Raw genomic sequence first — 26,603 nt, 5'->3', positions numbered from 1 at the left:
CTCTGTGGGGTGGGGTGTTTGCGCTCCCTATTTTCTACCTGGAACTCCACAGCAGTCTCCCCTATGATCAGTCCACATGTGTTCCCTCTCCACCCAAGACCAGCTCTTGAGCTGCTCCATAGTTCATGTTTGTGACCTGCTGACGTGTGTCTGCATGATGCTGGCAGGTAGGGGGATCTCCAGTTATGCACCCGTGTTCCACCACTAGATCCCCAGGTGAGGTAGGTAGGCCTCTCTATCTGCAGAGGTCTCCACCAGAGGAGAAGCAGCAGCTGACAAGTCTCTTGGATCAAGCTGCACTTCCTATTATAGTGAGCGGTGGGAGGGGTCGCTGTTTCAGTTTAGCCCATATGCCTGAAGCATTCAGTTGCCATGGGAACCAGGGGCAAAGCTGGCAGTTCTCTAGCAGGGGTGGGGGATGGGTCGTGCTCACAGCCCTCTGCTCCTCTGCGTCCCTCCACACCCTCTGTTGGATGTGACTGCAAAGGCTATCTCACCATCCGAGCCTGGAACCACGTCCTCTCCCTTATGTCTCCCCGCCCGACCCTCAAGACTGGGGAACACCAAGTTCAGCCCCCCCTCTGAGCCACCAGCGGGTGATCCTGCCAAATGCCTGTGGGCAGGAAAATCGCAGACTGCAGCTGTCCTGTGGGCTCTACTGGGAACACCCCTATGGCTGAGAAGCAGGCCTCTCAGCACAGAGCACTCTAGTGGCCACTACGGTGGGGGGAGGGGCTGTGGTCTCCCAGCACTGCTCTTGTGTTTTGGGGCACCAGGTCCTAACCACCCAGTGGAGCTGCCAGCAGGTGATCCGCGCAGCTCTGCCATGGTGGCTCTGCTCTCCGAGGGGGCTTCAGCTGGGAATATGTCCCTGTCACCAACTGACAGGTCTCTCAGCACAGAGCACTTTTGTGGTTGCTCTGCAGGAGGCGGGGGTCATGGCTAGAAGCCAGCTTGAGCCAAAATTACATTCTGGGACGGCAGGAATGGAGGAGGCACACAGGGGGAGGTGTCCAGACGCAAGAATGCCCCCTCTCTGTTCCCTTGTGGCACTTTCGGTAGGGGGGGGGATGAGAGCCCTGTGTCCTGCAGCTGGCTAGGGGCACCCAGCTAGGGGAGAGGAGGCCCCCTTACCCTTTCACTGGGCTCTGGACCTCACTGGATTTGGTCTGTGCCACCGATCTCTCTTTCTATCCTCCTCTCTCCCAGCTTCCCAGCTCCTCTTGGTGGGATCCCTGGACTCCTCTGCTGTACCTCCCCATGGGCCACATCCTAGCAGTAGTTGTTCTCCACTCTCTTCAATCCAATCCTCTATTTTTCTTCTGAGACAGTACGTAAAGCTGTGTCTCTAGTTGTCCATCTTCCCAGAATGTTCATTAATTTGCTATTTTTAACTGATTTTTGATTCTTCTGAAGGTGCTTGCTTGTGTGGATAGTTGTTGAAAATCATCATCTAGCTCCTTTCATTTCACAGGACAACGTAACCACAATTATATGTTTAGCTTGCGTCTTTGTGAATGTCTTTCTTATACTTGTGTAGAACATGTAATGCAATACTGATTTTATCATTGGTCTCCTTGTATCCATGCCCTTTGCCTTAACTCTGAACTGGCCCGATGACTTGGTTTTGGCCAACATGATACAGTAGAGGGATCTTCTGCAGTTCCCAGCCCAGGCTTTACAAAACTTGTGCACTTCTCCCTCTTGGACACCTGAAACTCCACACGAATAAGCCTGGGCTAGATCACTAGCTGATAACAAACATCACATGCAGAAGAGCACAGTTGTCCAACCAAGACCATCCCAGCCTGATACTTTCCAAACATATGAGAGATCCCAGCCTGGTCAGTAGAGATCCCAGCCTGTCTACCCTATGTGCAGGTGACCTTAGACACAGGAATGATTGCAGCAGAGACAAGAAGATACGCTCAGCTAACTGGTTGCCTTGGGAACAATAGTCAATGCTTATTGAGTTTAGCTATTGAGTTTTTGGGTGTTTTGATATTCAACAATAGATCACTGAAAGATACATACTTACCTATAACTTTTATTTAGTGTCAGGATCATACAATCATATTACCAATAATTTACTTTTTTTTTTGCTTGACTTCACAATGTATGACAAACGTTATAAAAAACCAACACATTAAGTATTATCTGATTTTTGGATGGCTGTATAGTATTAAAAGTGTAGATAGAGTAAATCTTAAAATATTTTGTCAAATTAATACTTTCATGAGATAACTAATCCAGTAGTACTGAAAGGCATATAATAAAAACCATATTCTCTGGTACAACTCTCCCCAACTTTAGTATCCCATACTAGATGTAATTTCCATAAATTATTTCTGATTTTGTTTTCTGGTGATAATGTTTGGAATTCTCAATTATGCCTATTTTATCTATTTCCTGATATATAGAATACAATGCCAATGACTACCTCATATAAATGAAATGTAGCTGCTATATCTCTAGCCTAGTCTCCCTAATATTTGATGATAATGTGATTTTCAATTCTTTTCTTGTTTAATTTTGAAACATTAAATAATATATTAAACTTCATTTCTTCTTCCATCGATGTGGCTCAGCAGCTTAATTCTCCTCTATGTAAGTTGATTATTAATAGTTGCCCTCAGGTAATTTTCTCCATCTTTCTCACCTTTGATTATATCATCATTTTTTTCTAAATGTTTATTTTGGCAAAATGGATATAACAAAAAATGTACCATCTTAGCCTTTCCTAAGTGTACGATCCAGTGGTATTAAATACATTCATAATTGCCTGTAACTGAGATAGGGAACTGGTGGGCACTGCTTAACACAGAGTGAAAAAGCCTCTAACCACCCTGATCAAAGACAGGATGCAGTGTCAGAAGTTAAGAACAGTCAAAACCAAGATGGCAAGGAAATTGGCAGCTGCTTAACTTTGCAGCTCGTTTTGCCCTAGCTATAATGTATTAGCATGCTGAAAGCTACTCCATCCGCACCATGACAGTTCCAGGAGGGACCTCATAAAATAAAAAAATGGGAGGGTTCCCAGTTTTAGGAAATCACCACCCCTTTTAAGAAATAACAAATATTCTTTTGCTTAGCTTATGATCAAGCCATTGCTAAAAATAAATAAATAAATAAAATAACTAAAAGTGCTATTCTCCTTACCAGGGAGAATTAGCCTCTACTCTGTTTGTAGAACAGATCTTCCTCCATATTTCCTAAGTAAAACTCTCTTTCACTTTACACTGTCAGCTTGCTCTTGAATTATTTCTTGTATGAAGCCAAGGACCCACTTGGAATTCACATGATTCCTAGAATTGGGAATTACTTTCCTGTAACATAGCTATCACCCCTGTCCACCTTCAGAATTCTTTTAATCTTATAAATCTGAAACTCTATACCCATTAAATAATAACTTCTCATTCCCTCCCCTCCCAAGCCCCTAAAAACCAGCATTCTACTTTCTGTCTCTAAGACTTTGACTTCACTAGGCACCTTGTATAAGTGGAATCATACAGTGTTTGTTTGTTTGTTTTCATGACTAGTTTATTTTATCTAGCATAATGTTTTCAAGGCTCATCCATATTATAGCATATATCAGAATTTCCTTTCTTTTTAAGGCTAAATAATATTCCATTATATATATAAAGGATAAGAAAAATCTCAGGACCACCACCCTTATTCCTTACGTAAAAAGGAAGGTCAAGCTTGGAAGCTGAGTTATGCAACAGCCCCTTCCAAATGAATAGCTGTTACTACATTATGATCCCTAGTAACAGACGAAAGGTCTCAGGCAACTACAAGGACTGCCCCCACTGATCATTCCTAAGAAAATTCCTTGCTGGCCTTCTATAAGCAAGGACATGCAAATTGTAACTTTAGGTCTCCAGGCTACATCTAGCTTCTAAAACTAAAGTCTTTTCCATTCCACACTAATAATGAATTACAAGTTTACCTTCTCAGGTTCAGAACAGAGACAAGATCAAACATCCTTCCACCTACCCAGGGACATCTACATAATTAATGCTCCCTTCAGTTCCTTTTTCTTTTCTAATGTTCACCTTATCTTATGTAAAATGTAGATTTCCTGGGCCTCTCAAGAATGTAACCATTTTGCTTGACTGCCCACTCCCCTGCTCCTTTATCTTTCTGTATGGCCTATCCCCCTTAGATGCTGAAGTTCCCAAATTCTCCTTCAGAAACAGCCACAGATACTTCTATGGTTTGTGTTTTTCTTGGGGCATGTACTCAAACTTTTGCTTAATAAACCTCCTTTGATTGAGATCTTTGCTGCCATCATTTGTTTTGGGTTGTCATAAGTATATATCATATTTTGCTTATCTATTCACCAGTCGATGGATACTTGGGTTGCCGCCACATTTTAGATATTGTGAGTAACACTGCTGTGAACATGGGTGTACAAATATACCTTTCGAGCCTGCTATCAATTATTTCGGGTCTATACCCAGAAGTGGAATTTCTGGATTTTTTATTTTTCTTTCAAGAGATGAGGTCTTGCTGTATTGCCCAGGCTAGTCTCAAACTCCTGGTCTCAAGAAATCCTCCTGCTTCAGCCTCCTGAGTAGCTGGAGTTAGAGGCACAAGCCTCTGCACCCAGCTTCATTTGTTTTCACTTTTATTGAAATACAAAAGGTTAAATGCTTGTTCTGTACTGGTAAAGTACTTCTTGAAGTTGATAAAGGAGGGCTGGGCTGCCTGTGGTTTCCTGTAGGAGACAGAAAAAACAAGTCAAGATGGTTATCCCTTGCAGCTTTCCTCCCATTCCTCATGATTCTTCTTGCATCCGCTTCCATGAGCTCTTGGTGCTCACCTTGACTTCCATCTGTGACCTATGGAGGCTATTCACTATAAAGCACTTAGGGTGATCTTCGTAAAGCTTATGTTACAGTTTGTTCCTTCTCTGATCAAAAGCACCTCAAGAGTTTCCTATCTCACTCAGGATAAAAATTTTAAGAGACATACCACGTGATCACCAAGGTCCATGGGGTCAGCTTTCTCTCCATTTCGATGAATTTGTCTCTGCCATTTCCCCACTGCAGTTCTCATTCACTCATACTGTCTCTTTACAGTTTTTTAAGCAAGTTTAGTGTATTTCTGCCCCAGGGAATTTGCACTTGCTTTATTCTGTGCTGGGACATTTTTACTACATAAGAACCACATGGCTTACTCCCCCACCATTCTTTGTTTGGATTTCATCATTTCAAATAAGGCTTTCCTGAGTAATCTATTTATAGCAGTGCAACATCCATCATTTTGTGTTTCCCTTAACCTTCTTCATCTTTCTTCTTAGCTCTTATCACTCTCTGACATATATATTTACCTGTTTATGTATTCAGGCAGAGCCTGTCTCTACTCACTCAAATATAAGCTTTCTGAGGGTAAAGAATCATTTTATTTTGTTCACTGGTATATTCCAAGCATCCAGAATAGAACGTAGTTCATGGTAAGTGTGGATAAATATCAGTTAAACAAATAATTCAAAGTCCAAATGTGGTCCAATTGAATGAATTAGGAACTGGAAGCTGTTTAGTGAAATATCTATGCAATTTTGCAACTGGAGTATTAGAAATCAAGAGTAAATGCTTGTGTGGTAAATATTTGAATTATTGAGGCAAACTTTTCTAAAAATATAACTTAAAGTATGTTTCTGAGAGAGAAATTAATAATATGCTTTTAATATCGTGTGGTAAAAGCTGTTATTAGTGAAAAAGTAGTCATTGGGTCTAAACTTGATATACCTATTCTAAAATATTTTGACCAAAACCAAAAAAGCTTAAGTGTTAACATGGGAGCTTGAAGGAGTTTCTCAGAAGTAATTGAGGATCTGAAAGTGGACTCTGAGTGATCTCTGATTTACACTGTGAGAACAATCTGAGAACAGTCTGAGAACCAAAGCATGCATCAAAACAAATGTTATAGTCCAGGATATATTTTATGCTGTCTGGTAATGGTAGCCCAATGTTAGTAATGTGATATTTGCATTAGAGAACTAAAGTTTTGCTCCCTCTAAAGTTAGTTCTTCTGTTTACTCTGTTTTTTCCAGGGTCACATGTAATGTTTGGTAACTCAGTGTATGTGTATGTGTGTGTGTATCTGTGAGAGAGAGAGAACATAAAAGATAAATGAATATAAATAATAATGAGTACATTTCAATTTTAATAATTGCTATCCTGTGTCTTTCATTGTTTATCATATCCTGTCTTGGTTTTCCTTACCTCCTTGATTGATTAATTGATTGATTGTAGAGATGGCAGGGATCCAAATGCATATAGGTAGAATAAAAAATAGCAAAGAATCACCAAACTATGTCAACAAAGAACACAGATTTGACCATCCAGACAGTCAGCTGTCATTGGTCCTTGGATCTCACCACCATCGTTACTCTCCCATATATTTTACCGATACACAGAAACTCTCTGTACTTACTATGTTCAATGTCCTTGAAAGAGATAGAAATATCTTGTCATGGATAATCCTTCAATGGTGGGCATCTGGGCTTGAACGCTTGGTGTTTCAAATGATTGTTGTACCTAAAAAGAAAAAGAGGCTCTTGATCGAGGTATGAATACATGGCGAGTGCCAGGCGCACTGTCTGGAGAGTGGGAGCGGACGCGCTTGGGACTCTGACTCGGGGGGATGGGCGGGACAGGGACAATGTATATGACCTGAACTTATGTACCCCCATGATGAGCTGAAATAAAAAAAAAAATATATAAAAAAAAAAAAAAAAAAAAGAAAAAGAGGCTCTAGATCAGGGGTCCCCAGCCTATAGTGAGTTGAATGATTATTTCATTATATATTACGATGTAATAATAATAGAAATAAAGTGTATAATAAATGTAATGCATTTGAGTCAACTCGAAACCTTCCCCTGCTTCCTGATGTGTGGAAAAATTACCTTCCATGAAAATGGTGCCGAAAAGGTTGGGGAATGCTGCTCTCGATGACATATTACTCTTTTGAAATCTCAGAAAACATCTTGCCCCATGAACCAGGAAATGCCAAGAATGAGGGGAGCTCCTGTGGTTGATGGGACAAGCCCATGGATATTCTATGTCACTTACAGGAGTTAGAATTCAAACCATGCATCTTTGAATGGACACTCCATGCCAGAATGTATTTTTTAACTTGAAATAAACATCTCATCCCTAATCCAAGGCCTTTCAACCTCTATTTCCTCTATTTTCCATTTCTGACCTATAGATCTGACAATCAAGTATCCCTTGGATCTGTTCATGGGAACCACATAAGGAAAGTCCCCAACTTTCAAACCTCACCAAGACTGACTGCTCAATTTAGGGAGACCTAATTCCCAGGATCTTGTCTTTAAGGCCTGAACATTGACTCTTTCATATCCCCACCACCAAGCTGATCTCTGAAGTCTTTTGTGTGGACTGATCAATGAGATCCCACTTATCCTAAATCCAGTGTTTCTAGTCTTTGTCTAGAAACACCCTTGAAACTATAATATCTAATTTCTATTCATCTGAATAACTTAACATCTTAGATCCCTATTCACAAGAAACCTGACTCATGTTACCAAGGAATCTTCTCTAATCTACCAAAGGAGTATTTCTCTTTTCCCAACATAGTGTAACTGTTCTCTACAATTTTGAATTTAAAAACAATTACACTTTCCCATGTTCTTAATATCAATCTTGATTCTCTAAAAAAGGAGGAGTCATGTATCCATTCATTCATGTATCTATTTATTTAATGGATATTAATTGAATGTCTGCTATGTACCAGGCATGTTAAGATGTTGAGCAAATCCCTGCTTTCATGAAGCTTGCATTTTAGTGAGTAAATACAGGTAACAAATCAGATGCATAAATAAAATAAAACTGACTGAATGCTGGTAGAGCTATGAAGAAAAATATATTAGGAGGAGGAGGAGGAGGAATAAGGAATATACCAAGTTGGGGAAGGAGTATGAAGTCTTCCCTTTTGGACCATTCCATTCAAAGAATGTATTATTTTAATTTTCTTTCACATGTTTTTATGGATCCTATCACAAACTGTGATCACACATTTGTTTATTGACTCATGTTTTTAGTGTTCACATCGCTCACAAACGTGTGAGTCCTCAGTAGGCGTATGTACTCGTGCCCCATTTACCCCCCTGTCACCAGGATAGGGCCCATTATATGGCAGACCACCCAATCCATATTTATTTAATACATTAAGCAATGAAAATTAATTCAAAAGACTTTGTGTTTTGAAGTTTAAGAACTTATAGCCCATAACATGCAAGTTTATAGTTTATATCATTTTGTTCTACTTTGGTCTCCTCCTGGGATATATTGACATCTTTTTCTAAACCACATTCCAACACCTAAATGACATATACCAGCTACAACTCTACTTTTGCTTGCATGACAAAGTCACTTGAAATGTGAATAATGATAAATTCTTCCTGAACAAATAAATGAATAACTAATAGCGGAAAGAGAAGCTTACCTTCCGAAATACTTCTTCTAGGTGACAGCACCAAGAGTATTTCTGGAAGCATGTGATGAGTTGTGTGATGAAGAGGGAGCCCTTTGTGATATCTCTCCAGGACATGTTATCTACAATGATAGAAACTCTTATGGCTTGGACTATGATTTTCACTATTTTTTGTTTACATTTTTGTTTTTTGGTCATTTGTAAAAGAAAAGCATAGCTCAGGAATTATCTTAATAGAAGAACTTATAATCTGAAATTAACTCATTTTCCACATAGAGAAAACAAAAAAGCTGGCAGAGGTTGTACTAAAGGGTCAGCTTGTCAGAGCTGCAAGAAATTACAGAGTGATTACATTTGGACGCTTGGAGCTGAAATTCTACCATGTGTCTTATGTTCATTCACTCAGCTTTAACATAAATGGAATTATCCCACTACGTTATAGAAGAAAGTATAGAAGCTCTGAAGAATAAAGGAACTTCCCCATGTTCACACAGTGCATAAGCGACCAAAAATGGCCACCTGGGTCTAATGTAGTTTACAAGTTGCATCATGCTGCCTTTAACAATATAAAAAACAAAATAGATGAACAGAACCAAAGTTTCCATTATAGAAGATAAGTAAATCATAGAAATATACTGTACAGCATAGTGTCAATAGTTAACAATGGTGTATTATAAATTTAAATATACATCTATGTATATTTATGTATTTAAATATTTGCTAACAGGGTAGATCTTACTTGTGTGTTCTCATCACACAGAACCATAAAATGATGATGATTATTAATAGAGAGCTGCAGGAATCTTTTGGAGGGAGGGATATGTTGAAGGTATAAATTGTGGTGATGATTTCACTGGTGGATTCTTATCTACCAATCCATTAAGTAGTATAAACTAAATATGTACAGTTTTGTTATGCCAATTATACTTCAATAAAGTAGTTTAAAAGAATAAGACTTCAAATTTTGCACATTTGAAACAGTCAAATGTGAAGCTCCTTAAGATGATTACTAGAGGTAAAAAACTAACCACTGTTCCCTGTATTGGACCTAATCAGTCCTACCCTATTATTGTCTATTTCTTTCAAAGGGCATTCACATTCCTATTGGGGCATGAAATGCATCACTCTATGTAGAATCAGATGGAAAATATGAGGGAAAAGGCTTGGAGTTGATAATTTGGGAAATGGCAGCCAGTCCTGGGATCCACAAAATCTCTACTTAAAATATTAAATGGATTTAATAAAAAAAAAAAAAATCAATCATTATATTTAAATAGAGTTTAGTGAATGGGGTTCCTGATATTGGGTTGCTTTTTTATTTGGTATGCCATTGACTATAAAGTACAACATTTATTAAAAAAAAAAAAAAATGGCAGACTTGAGGCCGCCTACCAGCTCACCGCTCCCAAGGAAAAAAAGTACAATTATTAACAGTGTGTGTGGGAAGAGTAGAATCTGTTCTTACAGTACAGATAAGATAATGTAAAATACATTGACAAAACTCAAACTTTTTTCCAGATCATTTTTGCCCAGGGCCTATCTTGATTTTTCTAGAACCATTCAAAGGCAGCTTTAAGCCCACAAATCCCTGAATGCCTTTAAAAGTCACATACGTGGGGTGGAGGAGCAGAAAGCAATGAAGTCCTTCTCCACGTGGGTCTTGCAAACAGAATCTTCCTCCAGGTTCTCCAGTGACTGTGAGGAGCTGGCTGCCAAGGCTTCTGGAGAGTCTCTGACCCACACTTCCCCATGGTTTGCTGTGGAGACATGAACTTGCTACACACCACTGAGCCTCCCTCAGTGTGACTATCACAGTTGCCCACCTTGTTCTTTTTAAACGTTCATTCTATTAATAGTTTCATATATACACACTCAGACCACTTTGCCTTCTCTCTAATGCCACTGAGTAATGTGCCAATTAATAGTGACATTATCCTGTAGTTACCGGCTTTTAGCTAAATTATTTCTGCTTTTTATTTAAAGAGAGCTCCCAGTAGCCATGATATTTTGGATGTCAGGAAAAAAAAAACCCCAAAAAAACTTTGATAGCAATGACCCCAAGTCCCCTGATCTTCATACTCACTCCCCTTCAATATTTATGAAGAAAAATGGTGTGCTGCTATTATATGATGGCCCAACATTCAAAAGTAATTCTTCTCAAACAAGATAATTTTAAAATGTCTGCAAAACATATACAAGACATCTACCACTAAAATGTTTCCATTCAAAGGTGTGAATATTTCTGTTTAACTTCGATTTAGGGATTCTGATGATCTCCTTCACCACTTCCCCTGGATTAAATTGTATAGACATTTCTCAGCTGACCAGGCAATCCTCATGATACCAGCCCCGTAGACAGAGTTTCCTCATCATTCAGTGCAGTGGATTTGCACTGGGTGGGTTAAGACTGTTTCCCCTAGATATAAGCCATGCATCAAAGTTCTCTGCAAACTCCTTCATAACTGTTGGATTTTCCATCTGAGAATTCACCACCTCTGCAGGCCTGGACAATGATGACCTTGGGTTTGTCCTTTAGACTGACGCAGTTGCGGTTGTTGAATAACTGGAAGACAGTGTCATAAGGCAGCACATCCGACGTTCCCTCACTGTGCCTCGTTCCACAGATTCCATCCAGGATGCCATGAGACATGAGCACCACGAAGGTGCTGTCCGAGGACTTGTGCTCTGGTCGGGCAGCAAATTCCCGCAGCACTGACTCCATACCCTGGGGAAGACCAATGTCTCACTTCAACAGAGCAAGCATTGCAGCTATCTGACCTCCTAGATTTACCACGAGCAGCACAAGAAACGCATGTAAGCTTCTGTCATGGTGCCTTCACCTAGTGCTGACTCAGTGAAGACAGCTGTTGTCTTTTCCTTCTTACTAGGCAGTGGGTCCAACCTTCTCCCGCTGCTGCTGACATACCAGAAACTGTCTTCTCCATATACTGTCTATGCTTATATGTCACTTGGGTTACTTTTTTGCCTTTTGAGCTATATCTTTTCTGTCCTTATCTAACAATCACCATGTGTAATAAAAGCATCATACCACTTTCCTTCTCAACCCATCCCACTGTGCTTAGAATAAATCCAACCTCTGGCCTGACCCTACTCCATCCTCAGGTTAGCCACACTGGTCTTTTTGTGCCTCTCACGTGCCAGTTTCCTTTTCAGTTTAGCCGTTTCACATGTAGCTCCCCCTACTTGGAAGGCCTTTCACTCACATCTTTCCAGAGCCATCTACTTCTGGTAGTCACGACTCAGCTCCCATGGTATCTCCTCACAGAGGCTTCCCTGGACCACCCCCTCAAAGGGGCCCCCCAACCCCAATTCTCTCTTATTTCCTTTTTTCTTTTCTGTTCACTTATTTTGACTTTCTTATCAAGCTTACATAGACACACGCACACTCACAATCTCTGAAATTGTCTGTTTTGCTTATATTTGGATTGTCCCTCTGCACTCTAACGTAGATCAGTGTGAGCTGGGAAATTCCCATCTCACGGAAATGCCTATCCCAGGTGGCAGGAAAGGCTCCTGACACCAAGTTCAGGACTCAATATTTGTATTATGAGTGCACTTCTGCTTAACAGTCACTGCTTGAGTTGTCTGGGGAATCTCGGGGCTGACTCCCAATCACTTCACTTTGGAACTCGACAAGAATTGTGAAAACACACGCCAATCACATTTTGTCTAGTTTGGAATTGGGATGGTTGGAGCTCAAAAGAGGTGTAGATAATACCTTCATTTTGCCAACACACACACAAATACTGAGGATGTTAAAGCACTTGAGGTTTTCTAAAGCTGACTAGTTATTGGAGGGATGTGTGTTGAATGCGTGTGAGTTTGGAGTGGGCAGGGGGCCCTTACCCTGGCTGTGAGTTTCTCTTTTACATTCACACTGTAGCCCAGGCCTTCAAGCAGCCCCTTCATCCCCACGATATCGTGGTCAGCCCCATGCTTCGGCGCAAGATGGTCAAACTCTGTATTGCATATGATGAGAGCCAGGCGAGTGCGATCCTTTTTCTCCTTTATGGGATAGATCTGCAGGAGGTGGATATGCAGTGAATTTGATTATGCCCGTTTCTATTTTGAAGCTCCATATGCCCAGCAGTGTTGCTTTATTAAAGCCTCGTACAGCTACCCTCTCCCCCAACCTCTACCAGAAGACCCTGTCTTCCTCTCTCCTAGAGTAAGGACCAGGCTATATTTGGAAGGGTAACTCAAGAATGGACATGCTTGAATGCTCTGTCTTGGGGGGTGGGGGGAGGGGATGAGAGTATATATAACCTGAACTTTTGTACCCCCGTAATACGCTGAAATTTTTAAAAAAAAAAAAAAGAATCTTGTGGAACTTAATAGAATAATTCCTACTCATCCTCCACTTTCTTCTCCATCTCTCAAGTGTTTATGAGTGTTCAAAGTTCAGATCCAATTTCATAAAAACCAAGAGACATTTGTCATTGGCTCCAGTAATAATGAATACACCAAAGATTATTTGCCTTTGATAGAATTATTATTTTGATACTATTTTTAATATATCAACTCATAATGTTTTCAAGCTTTAATTACATTTTTAAAATATGTTTCATATCCAGGTCTTTCAACTAGAGTAGAAACAGTTACTACTCAGCCATGTTATCTTACAAATATTTTGATTCTATGCCTGTAGTTGAAATTGTCATAAATCCCAAATAGGTAAGCGAATAAATAAATGAACAAAATAAGGCATCTGCATTTTATCATGGTGCTTAAACAGAATTGGAATCTGTACAGAGCCACATGTTCTCCTCCTCACATTTATGAAAAAGGTTTCCACAGTGTTCACCACCAATTACTTAGTGTTTTAAGAAATTGTGCATTTAAGTGATAGCAATTGTTTCTTGCTATGTCTCTATCTCATACATAGAGCACAGCACCTCTCCAGCCCATTCTTTACTCATTCTCAGGAAGTCTTCATGAGGGCAAAGCTTGATGGTATCGGTAGATTCTGCTGACTCAGCTGGTCCAGCCTTGATTTCTGGAGGAGCTGCAGAATATGTCACATTATATTTAATGTTATTTCTGCCTTGGTGACCCAATTTATCACCTCAGAAGATTGAGAGAATGGGTTTTGCACATAGGGGTTATAGTTGTATCTAACCTCTTACATAAGTAGATGCATTGTTACTGGGAGAGAAGAGAGAAGTCCCTGATGGAGAAAGCAGATCCACCCAGAAATGCAATAATAGATTCTGATAATTCTGGGGAAAACACCTTGATAACTTCCAGTCAAATCTAGCCTCTCTGTATTGATTAAAAAGTTTGACTTTTCCAATGGTACTATTCTAGGGTACTCACCCATCTATATGGACCTTCTATATACTCTGAGCAAGAGTATATTGCATAAATATTTATCAGAGTGCTATCTATTAGAAATATAATGTGAGTTCCATATGCAATATTATATTTTCTAATAGCCACATTAAAATATTAAAAATAAACAGGTGAAATGAATTTTAATAATACATTATATTTAACACAATATATCTAAAATAGTATCATTTCAACATGTGTTACTAGCCAAGATTCAAGGATTTACTAGCCACATGTGGCCAGTGGATATGATATTAGATGGTGCAAGTCCCATTTTGGAGTGATAATTCCCTCTTGATCCACACAACACATACAGATACATTCATACACCATAACACTTATTAGAATCTTGAATCTTGTACCATCCAGTTATTATTTTTTCAGAACCTTAAACTGAATTCTTAACCTTTCTAGAGGAAGTGGACTTCAGTCATACCTCCCCATGTAGTAAAGTCAGCTATTTAAAGGAGAAATGCTGAATAGTAACAACAGTGTTTTATCCAGAATCAAAGGGACCATTTTTTTGTTAGAGATTTTGACTAATTCTAGATGTCTTGCCTCCAAAGTGCTGAACAACTAACACTAAGATTTTCACCCCATGTTTTATAATGCAAGAAAATAATACATCTGTTTTGGAGAAGTTTGTTTCTGAGTATTCCTCAACTATCTCCTAGAGAAATGTAAATATTATTTGTCATCGCTTGACCTTATTTGACTGAGATTGTGCGAGAGACTGAGAAATTCCAGAGCCTTTTTTAGAAGAGGAAAGGAAAAGGAATTTATAAACAGAAATTAGAAGAGAAGTTTACCAATATCTAAACTACTGTGGTTTCTTGCCAAGATAGGAATGGGTAGTCAAGTTATTTCTGTTCAGTTACATGAAACAACATAGACATTTTCTTGTTAATTTTATTTAAATGAGAAGGTAATATTATCTGGTTTAAAATTTTCAGATTTTTATATTTTATAATTTTTCTTATCTCATTCTCTTGTTTTTATTATATTTTAATAATACTTTTGAATAAATGTCTTTCTAAAAAATATGATAAAAGCCTAAGGTCCAGAGATGCACCAAATTGTAAAAGTGCATGAGGATACCAAACTTCTGAGCATTTTCTTCGTAGATTAATAAGTGACACATGCTTTTCTTTCCCATTCCAGAAAATTCTACCAACATGAAGGCATCCAGGGTCCTAGGATATTGCCTGGTGAAAAGGTATGTTTTCTCATCCAAAGTTTCCCTTCTCCAGTTTATTTATAGGTTTGGAGTACTTTTTAACATCTCCTAATGACTATTATGTGTCTATGTACAGATGCGGTATTTTCAAGTAAAATGAGGAATTAGATGGAATCTCTATCTTACATCCAACAGTAAAATTAGCATTAAAGCAGCTTATTGCATCACAAAATAATATATGGAACAGTTCAGTCCACTACCAAAAGGGAGTTCCTATTAGCCTGGCAGTGCAAGAGAAAACAGTGAGGAAATTAAGAGTTTAGATAAAAATTTTAATTTCTGATTCTAATTTCTTATTTAATTAAATGCTTAGAATTCCATTAAATTGATACAAAAGGGAAGGGACTAGTATAGGGTAATACAAAGCCATCTCTCATGGCAGGTAGGGATCCAAGTAGTTACCTCTCTGATTAAATAACAGTGCTTGGCACATAGTATGTGTGTGTGAGAGAGAGAGAGAGAGAGCGTGTGTGTGAGAGTGTGTGTGTGTGCGTGTGTGTTCAATGAAACTAAGAAATAAACAAATAGCTTGGGTTCTTCCTATCCTCTAGTCCATATGCTCAATATTATGCTGGAAAACCTCAGAATTACATCCATGACCAAAGGCTTAGCTAGAACCTTCACCTATTCTAATAGCCCAGCCCACCACCTAAACTGTCCTGGGGTCACTCTGGAGACTTCAAGTGCAGGTAGAGCCTAGGGAGCCACTGGACCCTTTCTGAGAGAGTCTACCTCCGCCTCCTTCGTGCCACAGCTTCTGTTAATTAGATAACTTATTTTAGTTTAAAGTTTAACACCCATTGTGATTCCTGGAGCTGTTAAAACAATTTTGAAGCCCCTATTACTTTAATTCTAATTCCCATTTGCTGCATTATCTCTTATTTTTTAAAATCAAGATTATTCCTATATCATCCCAGGTTTGAGAAAAAGCAAAAAACTTGGAAAAAGCACCAGTTTAAATATTAATGAGAATGTAGCCTAGGTTACAATCTTGGACAACTATCATACTAGAATGTGCTTCCTGCTGGTAGGAACATCCCTTCTCCCTAGAGAAGGCTTTTGGAAAAAGGTCATTGGGTATGATGAGGTCTCACAAATTTATGTTGCCTTTTGTTCATCATCATCTGTCGTTATTGGTAAACTCCAGTATATGAGTACTGAAGATTTCAGTTTAAACTCTGTGACAAATTGAGTCTATCACTGGTAAACTTGAATCTGAGGACATTTAGGCTCTAATAATACTCATAATTCAATTTGGGTCAAAAGTTTTGAAAAGTTAGAAAATTTTATACATTTTTAGAGGTTGCCCTGATCATATTTTTGTAACTCATAAAAATAGGTAAATACTACAAAAGTCTAAATCTTAGCACCCACATAACAATTATGATAACTAATATTTATAGCTTACATATTCTTCATTAGTTCATTCATCCTATATTAATTACATATCTTCTATGTGCCAGGCACTCTACTAATTACTGTTATTCATTGGCAGAAAAACCAGTTGCATTCTGGTGGGAGATAATTAGTAGATATTAATTCCATTTAATGAGATAGAGAGGGGATAAAAGCAGAACAGACTTGGTCAGGGAAACAAGTGTTTCATTTTACATATGGTAGTTTTATGACGTCAGTGGAACATTCAAGCAGAAATATTGAATATGGAGCTAGCTGAATGAGTCTGAAGCTTGGAAGAAAGCTTTCTGGATGAGAGTTGATGTCTTGGGAGTTGTTAGCATATGCCTGGCATTACTGTGTTCCTAGCCTTACATGGCTTTGTGAGGCAGTACTTTGTCTCCATTCCTAACACTGATACCTAGGGAGCTAGGAAGGTTAAGGAACTTGGGCAAAGTCACATAGTTCACAGGTGACAGAATCTACGTTTAGGTTTAAGTATCCCTTACTCCAAAGTCTCTATTATTAAATATTTCTATGAACAGCTTATATACAACCACTCAGCATTTTAGCTAATTGCAAACTTGATCCTATTCTACAAAAGGACACTGATAGGTTTAGATAAAAGGGTGGTTTAGTCAAGGAAGGATAGGAGGTTCACAGAGAACACGGCCTGAGCTTGGACTTGAATAGATCCTGGAAAATTTGAGATGTCCATTGTAAATGATCCTTACCTTCTACACTGCTGAACATTTGGTCCACAGTAAGGACAGACTGGATAAGCATTTCATCTGCCCCATGCTCTTCCACAGAGTTTACAAAGACCCAGGCCTTGTCATCAGTTTTGGTATCATAATTTTTTTTCCGTTCTGCTTCCTTCAGTTTCTGTTATTTTTTTTTCACCAAGTTATCCATTATGCCATTGATGACATCTTTGTTCAGGTATTCCAAAATCTTAAGTGGATTTTTGTTTTGGTGGTTGTCCTCTGTCAAAAGTAGAAAGACTCCAACTGTGGGCACAGCTTACTAAATTTATCCCTCACTTTTTCTGTAATGTGAAATACACCTTAGAATACATCCTATTTCACCATCTCCCCAAGAAATCATACACCTCTTTTCTCATATGTGTACAATTCTCTTACCCCATCAAATTCATGCAGGCTATTTAACAATTCATTCCCACTTGTGATTTTTGATAGCTTCTCATCGCTCTTCTGTGGCATTGGGCCCAGTGGTAACTTCTTGGCCATCTACTATATTCATATTTCTCTTTCTCTTGCTCACAGCCTGTGATGATGAGGCTCTGCCGGAAACATGTGTTCTCAGTAAAGGCCATGCTCTTGTTTAGGTTGTAAATTCCTCCTGCCAGATTGCAGGGTCTTTCCTTTTCTCCGTATTTAGTTTCCTTGGTGAAAGCACTATGTCTTTGAATTTGCATTTTTTTACACATATCCTATAGCCACATCTTTGTGCTAAAAATGCTTACAGGTACCTAATATGCTGGCCAAACATATGAACTGATGAATAAATGGATGACTGACTCTAGAGCCCTAATTCTTTAAGATCTTGTTTTCAACCAAAATTTAGAATTGAAAATAATCTGACAACTGAATTTCCATAATGGTAGATTAATTTGAGACTGGATTTATGTATTAATCCCTAGAATAATTTGAATTATTATAGGGAAATGTAGATATTAAAGTAATACATCTTTTACTTCAATAAAACAGATACAATTTGGGCAGGTGCATATGAGAAAGCTAGATACTTCATCAACTCTCAATTAACTCTATAAAGATATAGTTATCCAGTCCATCTATATGCAAGGACAGCTTTGACACAAATTACATTTTCTAAGGAAAACATGTCAGCATGTTGAACAAGAACTTTGGCCCAGAAGCACCAGCCTCATTGCCATGTTATCCTGAGTTAATATGTTTAATAAATGTTTGTTGAGCAACTATTATGAGAAAGACACATGGAGTTACAAAACAGTAAAAAAATTTATCTAATATCAATTAACTTAATAAAAGATAATACCCCCTATGTACTTATTATGATTAAAAAACAAATACATATAAAGCAATGTAAATTATCATTATAATTATCATTGTTACTTACAAATCTCTGTACTAAGTATTTTACAAATATTAATACTGGACCCTCACAATAAGCCAGTGGTATAATTATTATTTTTCTTACTTTATAGATCACTTAAGTAATAACTTGCCCCAAATCACACAAATTAGAATTATAATCCTGTTCTTATACCATATTCTATATAGTTAACCATGACTCAGCTTCAGTAGTAATAATTAATATTCACTAAACCCTCCTCATGCCAAGTGCTTTACTGAAATTTCATGAAAATGTAAAAGTACATTAATGTTTTTTACATGGAAAAGGAAATGTACACAGAGGTTAGTTAAGTAATTGACCCAAGCTGTATGAAAAGAATAGTGTATAGTAACAGGGAGGCAGGGACTGAAATTCAGGGGTTTAAAAACCAGAGCCCCCACTCTTAAATTGTCAAACTGCATTATATGACACTTGGTGGAGATCTGCTTAAGAGAATTCAAACAAGATAATTAAGGGGCTCAGAAAAGGTAAGTGGATTTCAGCAGGGGAGATCACAAAGGCTTTTTGGAAGAGGTAGGAAAAACACTGGTTTTGAAATACAGTGTAGATATTGGAACAGAGAGTTTGATTTGCAAACAGCACCCAGGTTAGTATGTGAAATACACACTTTGCCTAAGTTCTGGACTTCTGTTTTATTTGTGTGCTCAATGAGCTAGGTAGAGTGTTGGCTGAATGAATAATATGTGGAGAAATATGGCAAGCAATAAAACTAAGGAAGTTTACAATACAATAAATGCCATGTATGACAAACTGATAGCTAATGTTATGTTCATAGCGAAAAGTTGAAAGCTGTTTCACTAAGATTAGGAACAGGAGAAAAGTGTTGAATTTCACACTTCTATAGAACATGCTGGATATTTTAGCCAGAGTAATTAGGCAAGAGAAAAAAAAAGGCATCGAAATTGGAAGGGAAAAAGATAAATTGCACCTCTTTACAGAAAACATGATCTTATATATAGAAAACCCTAATGACTACATCAAAAATTTGTTAGAATTAATGAGCAAATTCAGTAAAGTAGCAAGATACAAAATCAACATACAAAGATTAATAGTATTTCTTTATAACAAAAAACTATCTAGAAAAAAATAAGAAAACAATCCCATTTAAAATAGCTACAAAAACTGCAAAATACTTATGAATAAATTTAACCAAGGTGAAAAAAAATATACTCAAAACTATTTTTTTTTTTTTTTTTGAGACAGAGTGTCACTCTGTTTCCCGGGCTAGAGTGAGTGCCGTGGCGTCAGCCTAGCTCACAGCAACCTCAAACTCCTGGGCTTAAGCGATCCTACTGCCTCAGCCTCCCGAGTTGCTGGGACTACAGGCATGTGCCACCATGCCCGGCTAATTTTTTTTCTATATATATATTTTTAGCTGTCCATATAGTTTCTTTCTATTTTTTAGTAGAGACGGGGTCTCGTTCTTGCTCGGGCTGGTCTCGAACTCCTGAGCTCACACAATCCGCCCGCCTCGGCCTCCCAAGTGCTAGGATTACAGGCTTGAGCCACCGCGCCCGGCCTACTCAAAACTATTAAACGCTGGTGGAAGAAACTGAAGATGACACAAATAAATAGAAAGATCTCTTGTATTAAGAGATTAGGAAAATTAATATTGTTAAAATGTCTTTAATACCCAAGGTGATCTATAGATTCAATGCAATCCCTATCAAAATTCCAATTGCATTTTTACAGAAACAGGAAGAAAATCCTAAAATTCATATAGAATCATAACAAAACCTGAATAGCTAAAATTATATTGAGTCAAGCGAATAGACTTGGAGGCATCACACTACCTGGCTTCAAAATATACTACAAAACGGTAGTAATAAAAGTAGCACAATCCTGGCATAAAAACAGACTTATAGAACAATGAATAGGAAAGAAAGCCCAGAAATAATCCCAATTATTTGCAGTCAATTGATTTGCAACAAAGGATCTAAGAATACACAGTGGAGAAAGGACAGTCTTCAATAATTGATATTGGGAATATTAGATAGCCACATGCAGAAGAATGAAATTAGACTATTATCACTTACTATATAGAAAATCAACTAAAAATGGGCTACAGACAGACATTAGAAGATAAAATGTCAAACTACTAGAAGAAAATGTAGGAGGAAGCTCCAGGACATTGGAATATTTTTTAGATATGACACTAAAAGCACAGGCAACAAAAGCAGCAATAAATAAGTGGGGTTACATTAAACTAAAAAGTTTTTGCACAGCAAAGAAAACAATCAACAGAGTGAAGAGATAACCTATAGAATGATAGAAAATATTTGCAAATCATACATCTCATAAGGGGTTAATATCCAAAACATATAATGAATGTAAACAATTCAATAGGAAAAAAATAAACCAATCAAAAAATGAGCAAAGGACCAGAATAGACATTTTTCAAAAGAAGATGTACAGATGGGGAACAGATATATTAAAAAATGGTCAACATCTCTAATCATCAGGAAAATTAAAGCCTCGATAAACTATCAATTCATACCTATTAGAATGGCTATTATCAGAAAGACAAAAGACAAAAAGTGTTGGAGAGGATGTGGATAAAAGGAACCCTTGCACACTGTAGATGGGAATGTAAATTAGTACAGCCATAATGAAATACAATATGGAGGATCCTCAAAAAATTAAAAATAGAACTCAAATATGATCCACCAACCCTACTAAGGGCTAATATCCAAAAGAGATGAAATCAGTATGTCAAAGAGATATCTGCACTTCCATTTTCATTGCAGCATTATTCACAGTAGCCAAGATACAGAATCAAGCTAAGTGTCAATGGACAGATGAATGAATAAAGAAAATGTGGTTTATATACATAAGGGAATACTATTCATCTTCAAAAAAGAAGGAGATCTTGTTGTTTGTGACTACATGGAAGAACAAAGAGGATATTATTTTAAGTGAAATAAGCTAGACCATTCACCAAAAGAAAAATACTGCATGATCTCACCTAGATGTAGAACCTACAGAGTTAAACTCATAAAAGAAGAGAGTAGAATGGTGGTTACCAAAGGTCAGAAAGGGGATCAGATGGGGAGTTTGGGAGACATTGGTCAAAGGAAACAAAATTTCCATTGGATAGGAGGAATAAGAGATCTATTGTACAACATAGTAAATATAGTGAATAAGTATGTATTGTATTCTTGAAAATTGCTTGAGACTGAATTTTAAGTGCTCTAACCACAAAAAATGATGAGCATGTTAAGTAATGCTTATGATAATTAGGTCAACTTAGGCATTCTACAATGTGTACATATTGTAAAACATCACATTGTATTTGATAAATACATACAATTGTATTTGCCAAATAAATGAATAAATTATAACAACAACAAAAAGACAGCCAAAGAGGCTGGTCTGAGGTTTTTCCTTTTTTTTCATAATATATACATTATCATGGCATCAATTACATGCTTTAAAAAATAAATAAATGGGTCTCAAATTTATAGATTCAGCCTAGATGTAGATCACAGTATAGAAACTTACACATCCAACAAGACATCTTTTCTCCATATCCCACAAACTCATTAAACAACTTTTTAAACTGAACTGCTCATTTTTCATTCCCCTCTTCTGTTCCCTCCTCCACATACTAGTAAATAATATCTAACCTTGAAGTACAAGAAAGCAGCAAAACCTGGTGACATTAAACCTCTTCTGTCTTCCTCATATCTTATTTCCATCTTGATCAAATTGTGTTGATTTTATTTGCCAAATATTTACAAAAATCTGACCACTTCTCTCAATTCTGTTTGTTCATTACTTCTATTCAGGTCAACATCTTTCTTTTCTTCATTATATTAAGAACCTTATAAATCTACTCTTGCCCTCTTCTAATCTCTTCTTAACAATGAAGCAGAGTGAGTGTTCCAATATAGAAATTTGATCATGGAACCTATCAGCTTAATCTGACCTAGGGCTTCTCATTCACCCTCATCATCAGATACTGTCCTCACCTTGCTCATTACATTTTAATCATTATGCTCTTCCTTCAGTTTCTAGCAAGCCCCTACTTAGGGATCTCTATGTTACCAGTCCCCCAACCCTCATTGCCTCCTGTCCTCCCACTGCTCTGTGTTTATCCTCAAGTTTCAGCTTAGATGGCACTTTTGTCAGGGAATCCTCCCTGACACTCCCAGGCTAGATAGAGTGTCAGAACTCTGAGCTCCTAGGGTACTTAGGCCAGCATTTTATTCCACGTAATTGTGATTCTCAACCTAGTTATCAGTATCCACCATTAGATTCTGTGCTCTGTGAGGCCAAGGGCCATGATCTAGGCCTTGCACTACTTCTAGCATTTAGTAATTATCTACCAAATCATTAGTCAAATAATTATCTACCAATAATTATCTACCAAATCATTAGTCAAAAGATCATAAGAACAAATGGATAAAATGTAGGTGTGGCCCAACTCTTGAAGAATACTTAATAGCAAGCTAAGTAGGCTTGATTTTATTTAACAGGCCATTAAGTTCACATTGGGAGTTTTCAAGCAGAGGGAAGGTGTGTTCACTTTCAAATTCATTCAGTAATATTTAATGAATATCTGTTTGTGAAAGATACTCTGCTATTATTAGGGGGGGTACCATTTTGGTAAGGCATTTCTAAACATAAAAGTTCTCAGTTGAGTGGAAAGATGTATATGGAAATAATTGCAATACAGACTACTATAATAACTTAAATAATGGGTGTATGCACAAGAAGAGCACAAGGAAGCATGCCTCAGGTGGAGGATGGGAGAGAAGGCTGGGAACTGAAACCTGAAGGATTGGTCTGAGCCTGCCCCTTGGAGAAGGTGGGGGCTGCACCCCTGACAGGGAACAGTGTGGGCAGAAACACAAAGCCTCCAGGGTGTCTGATGTAACCAGGGAGCTGGGAGAGTTGGGCTTTAGGAAGAATACTGCTGTAAGTAGAAGACTACTGTCCAGACTGAAGTGGGAGTGATCAGAGACAGGGCAGCTATTTGAAGATTTTTACAGAAAATTGGAGTAATGGCAGGACCTTGAGTTTGAGAATCAGGACAACCTTGGATCACTCCTCTCAATAGACATTTGACCCATGGCGAATTACGTTTTCCTTCTCAAAGTATCTTCTTCAACATCTAGCAATGATAGCACAAACTTGATTGGGTAGTTTTAAATATTCAATCAAAGACAGCATAAGATATAGCTGTCCTGTGGTAGGTGTTTAAAAAAACAGTTGTTATATGTTATTTGTTGTCATTACAATTAATGCTGAATTGAAGTTGCAGTGATAATAAAAATGGAGGGAATAATTTGGAGGACAAAATTCCTCAAGACCATAGATTTGGTCCCAGATTATTGTAATGCTTTAATAGGATACTATTCCTCAGATGCTTTAGTCAACAATAGGCAAGTACGCTCAATTGTTTATAATTATTGAACCACTTTTTTTTTTGTCTAGTACCTTCCAATTTCTCACATCTGTGATCTAATGATCCTCTGTTTCCAATCCAACAACCAGTAAAATGGGCCTAGCTAGCCAAAGAGGAAGCCACAGTATTCATTTAACTTCTGTCCCCAGCCAAATGCTTTATTAGAATCATGAAGTTGACAAGAAAACAGTCAATCCCTGCATTTTAGGAGCTTACATTAAATGTGTGAGGTGAGACATAAACCCTGGAAAGATTTAACCACAGGGAGAATCAAAAGAGTAAAGAAACACGATAACAAGAAAGTATTAATGAGATAAATACAGTAAATATCTGCTTTTTTATGAAGCAGAAGTCATACTTTAGAGGAATTAGTGGAAAAATGCATAAATACGCATTGAACGTTAGAAAACCTGTCTGGAAAATTCAAATAGTTTTAAAAAGGTAATAGGGAGCCATTTTATGTTCCTGAATAAGAAATTTACAGTAATAAATACCTAATGTAAGAACTGAGAGTTAACTAACTGATCAACTTTCCTACAAATTCTACTCTATAGACAAACCTATGCCAGGCCAGCTATATAAGAATTATCTGCAGATCTTTTAAAGATTATAAATTCCTGTAATCTATTCAAGATTGAGCTATGCCGGGCCCAGGAAGGACAGTAATCTGATTTTTATATGACTATATATAATTCATATATGTAATGAGGTTTAGAAATCTGTGGTATAGTCCAACCTGTTATTTTTCAAGTGAGAATGGATCCAAAGAAGTTAAATGACATGTTAGAATTCTAGCTACTTGAATACCTAAGGGCTCGATCTCTTACACCTTTTCAGCTTCTGTGTATAAGACAGGTGCTCTGGATGGAGTGTGCAGGATGGACTGGAGAGCAATGTTCTGGAGAGAGGGAGGCCAGTTAAAAGGGTGTGATTGTAACCCAAGAAATATTGTGTTAGAGAGGTTAGTACCAGACCTAGAGAGAAAGGGGGAAAATTGGAATCACTTTAAACTGACAAAGAATATCATTCAATATAAGGACTGGGAAAGGGACCAGAACTCAAAGGCTCTCAGATCTGCTTCTGGGAGGAAGGTTTATGATCTGGATGACAACTTTGGAATCAAGAGGAAGCAGAGAAGACTACGGAGTGCGTTTAGAGACTTCCAGGGTTGTCTCTCACACAAATAGCTTACTATGGCTTTACCCTCCCTTTGATTCCCAGGAGCCAGAAGAAAGAAATCAATTACCTTCTTTCTGGCTTGAGGACATCTGGTGACTATACTCTGCTTCAGTGTCTCCAACAGCAGGTCCTGAGATTGAAGTTACACAACCAACCAGAGAAAGATTCAGCTTGCACACTATTGTTTCACCTCCCTTTTGTTATTTCTGCCTGTCACACAGCAATAAATAGTTTTCTAAGACCTGAATCTCTAGCTTTTCGTCAGAAAAGGACCCCTACTTACCAGCCATAGTGAACAGCCATAGTCCCTTCCTTTAGTGCTGAAAAAACCCTCAGACTCAAAACTAAAATTCACTGGGTCTTTCCTTATTGCAGGGCGTGTGGACATCTAATTACACATTGTAAAATTGCTCTTCAGAACTTCTAGGTTCATTTTCAGGAAGTCCCCTATGATCAGTAAATTGGCTTCCCGGTCCTGAACTCTAGTTTCTTCCCTCGGATGGAAGAAAAAAAACGGAAATGACAAAACATTGTTCTGTAGGTTGGCACCTCAGACTGGGTTTTTCCTCCTTTTCCTTTTTTCTCTACAGTCCTCACACCTTCTTTTATCCATCCTTCTCTTCTCATTTTGATCTCTCAGTATTTCTACTTCTGTTCACCTAAAAACTCGAATCCTAGAAGAGTTAAATCTAAAAAATCTACTTTCATTGCCAGACAATACAATCCAAATAGTTTGTGCTTCCTATTTAAATTGTGTGGATCGATCATGATGATGTATTTCCTTCAATGCCTCACTGTCATCTTAATCTTTAATTAGAGATAGTTCTGCCAGAACCCTCTTGTCCATTTCCATAGCGTGCTTTTCTTTAACTGCCCAAGATTTCTGTAATATTCTTAACATTAAATTTTGAGTGAGGGTGACTCTTCACCTCTGCTTTTTGGTATCCTCTGAACAAAGACTGATCATGGAAGCAGAATCAGGCTGTGGTAAAATGAATGCACGATTATACAAAAGAGATATGCCTGTAAGAACAGTAAGGGAAAGCGGGGAAAAGGGGCTGTGATGGGTGCAACATGGAAGGTTTTCGAAAGGTCCAAAATTTATTTTCACTTTTAGTAAGTTTAGGATTAGAAAAGGCTCATAATTGCAAGTAGAAGGGTGGCTATTCCAGTCCTTCCTAAATCTTGTTGCTGAGTGAATGATTTCACTCCAAACTCATTTTCCCAGCACCACACATTGACATCATTTTGCATACAAATGCACCCTAGCTTTTATTCATAGTATTGGTAGCATTAACTGTCTGCTATTAGTTTCATGGTTCTTGACTGTCTTATCTTCTCAATGGGACTGTGAACTGTTAAGTTTCTATGGTGAACTCAAAATTTACTTTGCATTCCCTAAATACCTTGACAAAGGGTAGAAACATA

At 37.9% G+C, this 26,603-nt stretch overlaps 1 protein-coding gene across 1 annotated transcript; it reads right to left on the bottom strand.

Moving 5' to 3' along the window:
- Nucleotides 1–4,617: 4,617 nt before the first annotated feature.
- LOC123641987 (caspase-13-like) lies at nt 4,618–25,465 on the bottom strand. Its single transcript, XM_045556925.1, is given in 10 exon segments — nt 4,618–4,720; nt 6,442–6,545; nt 8,476–8,585; nt 10,077–10,220; nt 10,954–11,188; nt 12,331–12,504; nt 13,380–13,489; nt 17,182–17,457; nt 25,243–25,305; nt 25,459–25,465. Coding segments are annotated over 9 exon segments (1,218 nt in total). The 3' UTR covers nt 4,618–4,720; nt 6,442–6,446.
- Nucleotides 25,466–26,603: the final 1,138 nt, after the last annotated feature.

Source organism: Lemur catta, chromosome 7 (genome assembly GCF_020740605.2).
Source record: "Lemur catta isolate mLemCat1 chromosome 7, mLemCat1.pri, whole genome shotgun sequence".
Lineage (NCBI taxonomy): Eukaryota > Metazoa > Chordata > Mammalia > Primates > Lemuridae > Lemur > Lemur catta.
The sequence above is the reverse complement of the archived record's forward strand: the minus strand, read 5'-3'. Positions and strand labels throughout refer to the sequence as shown.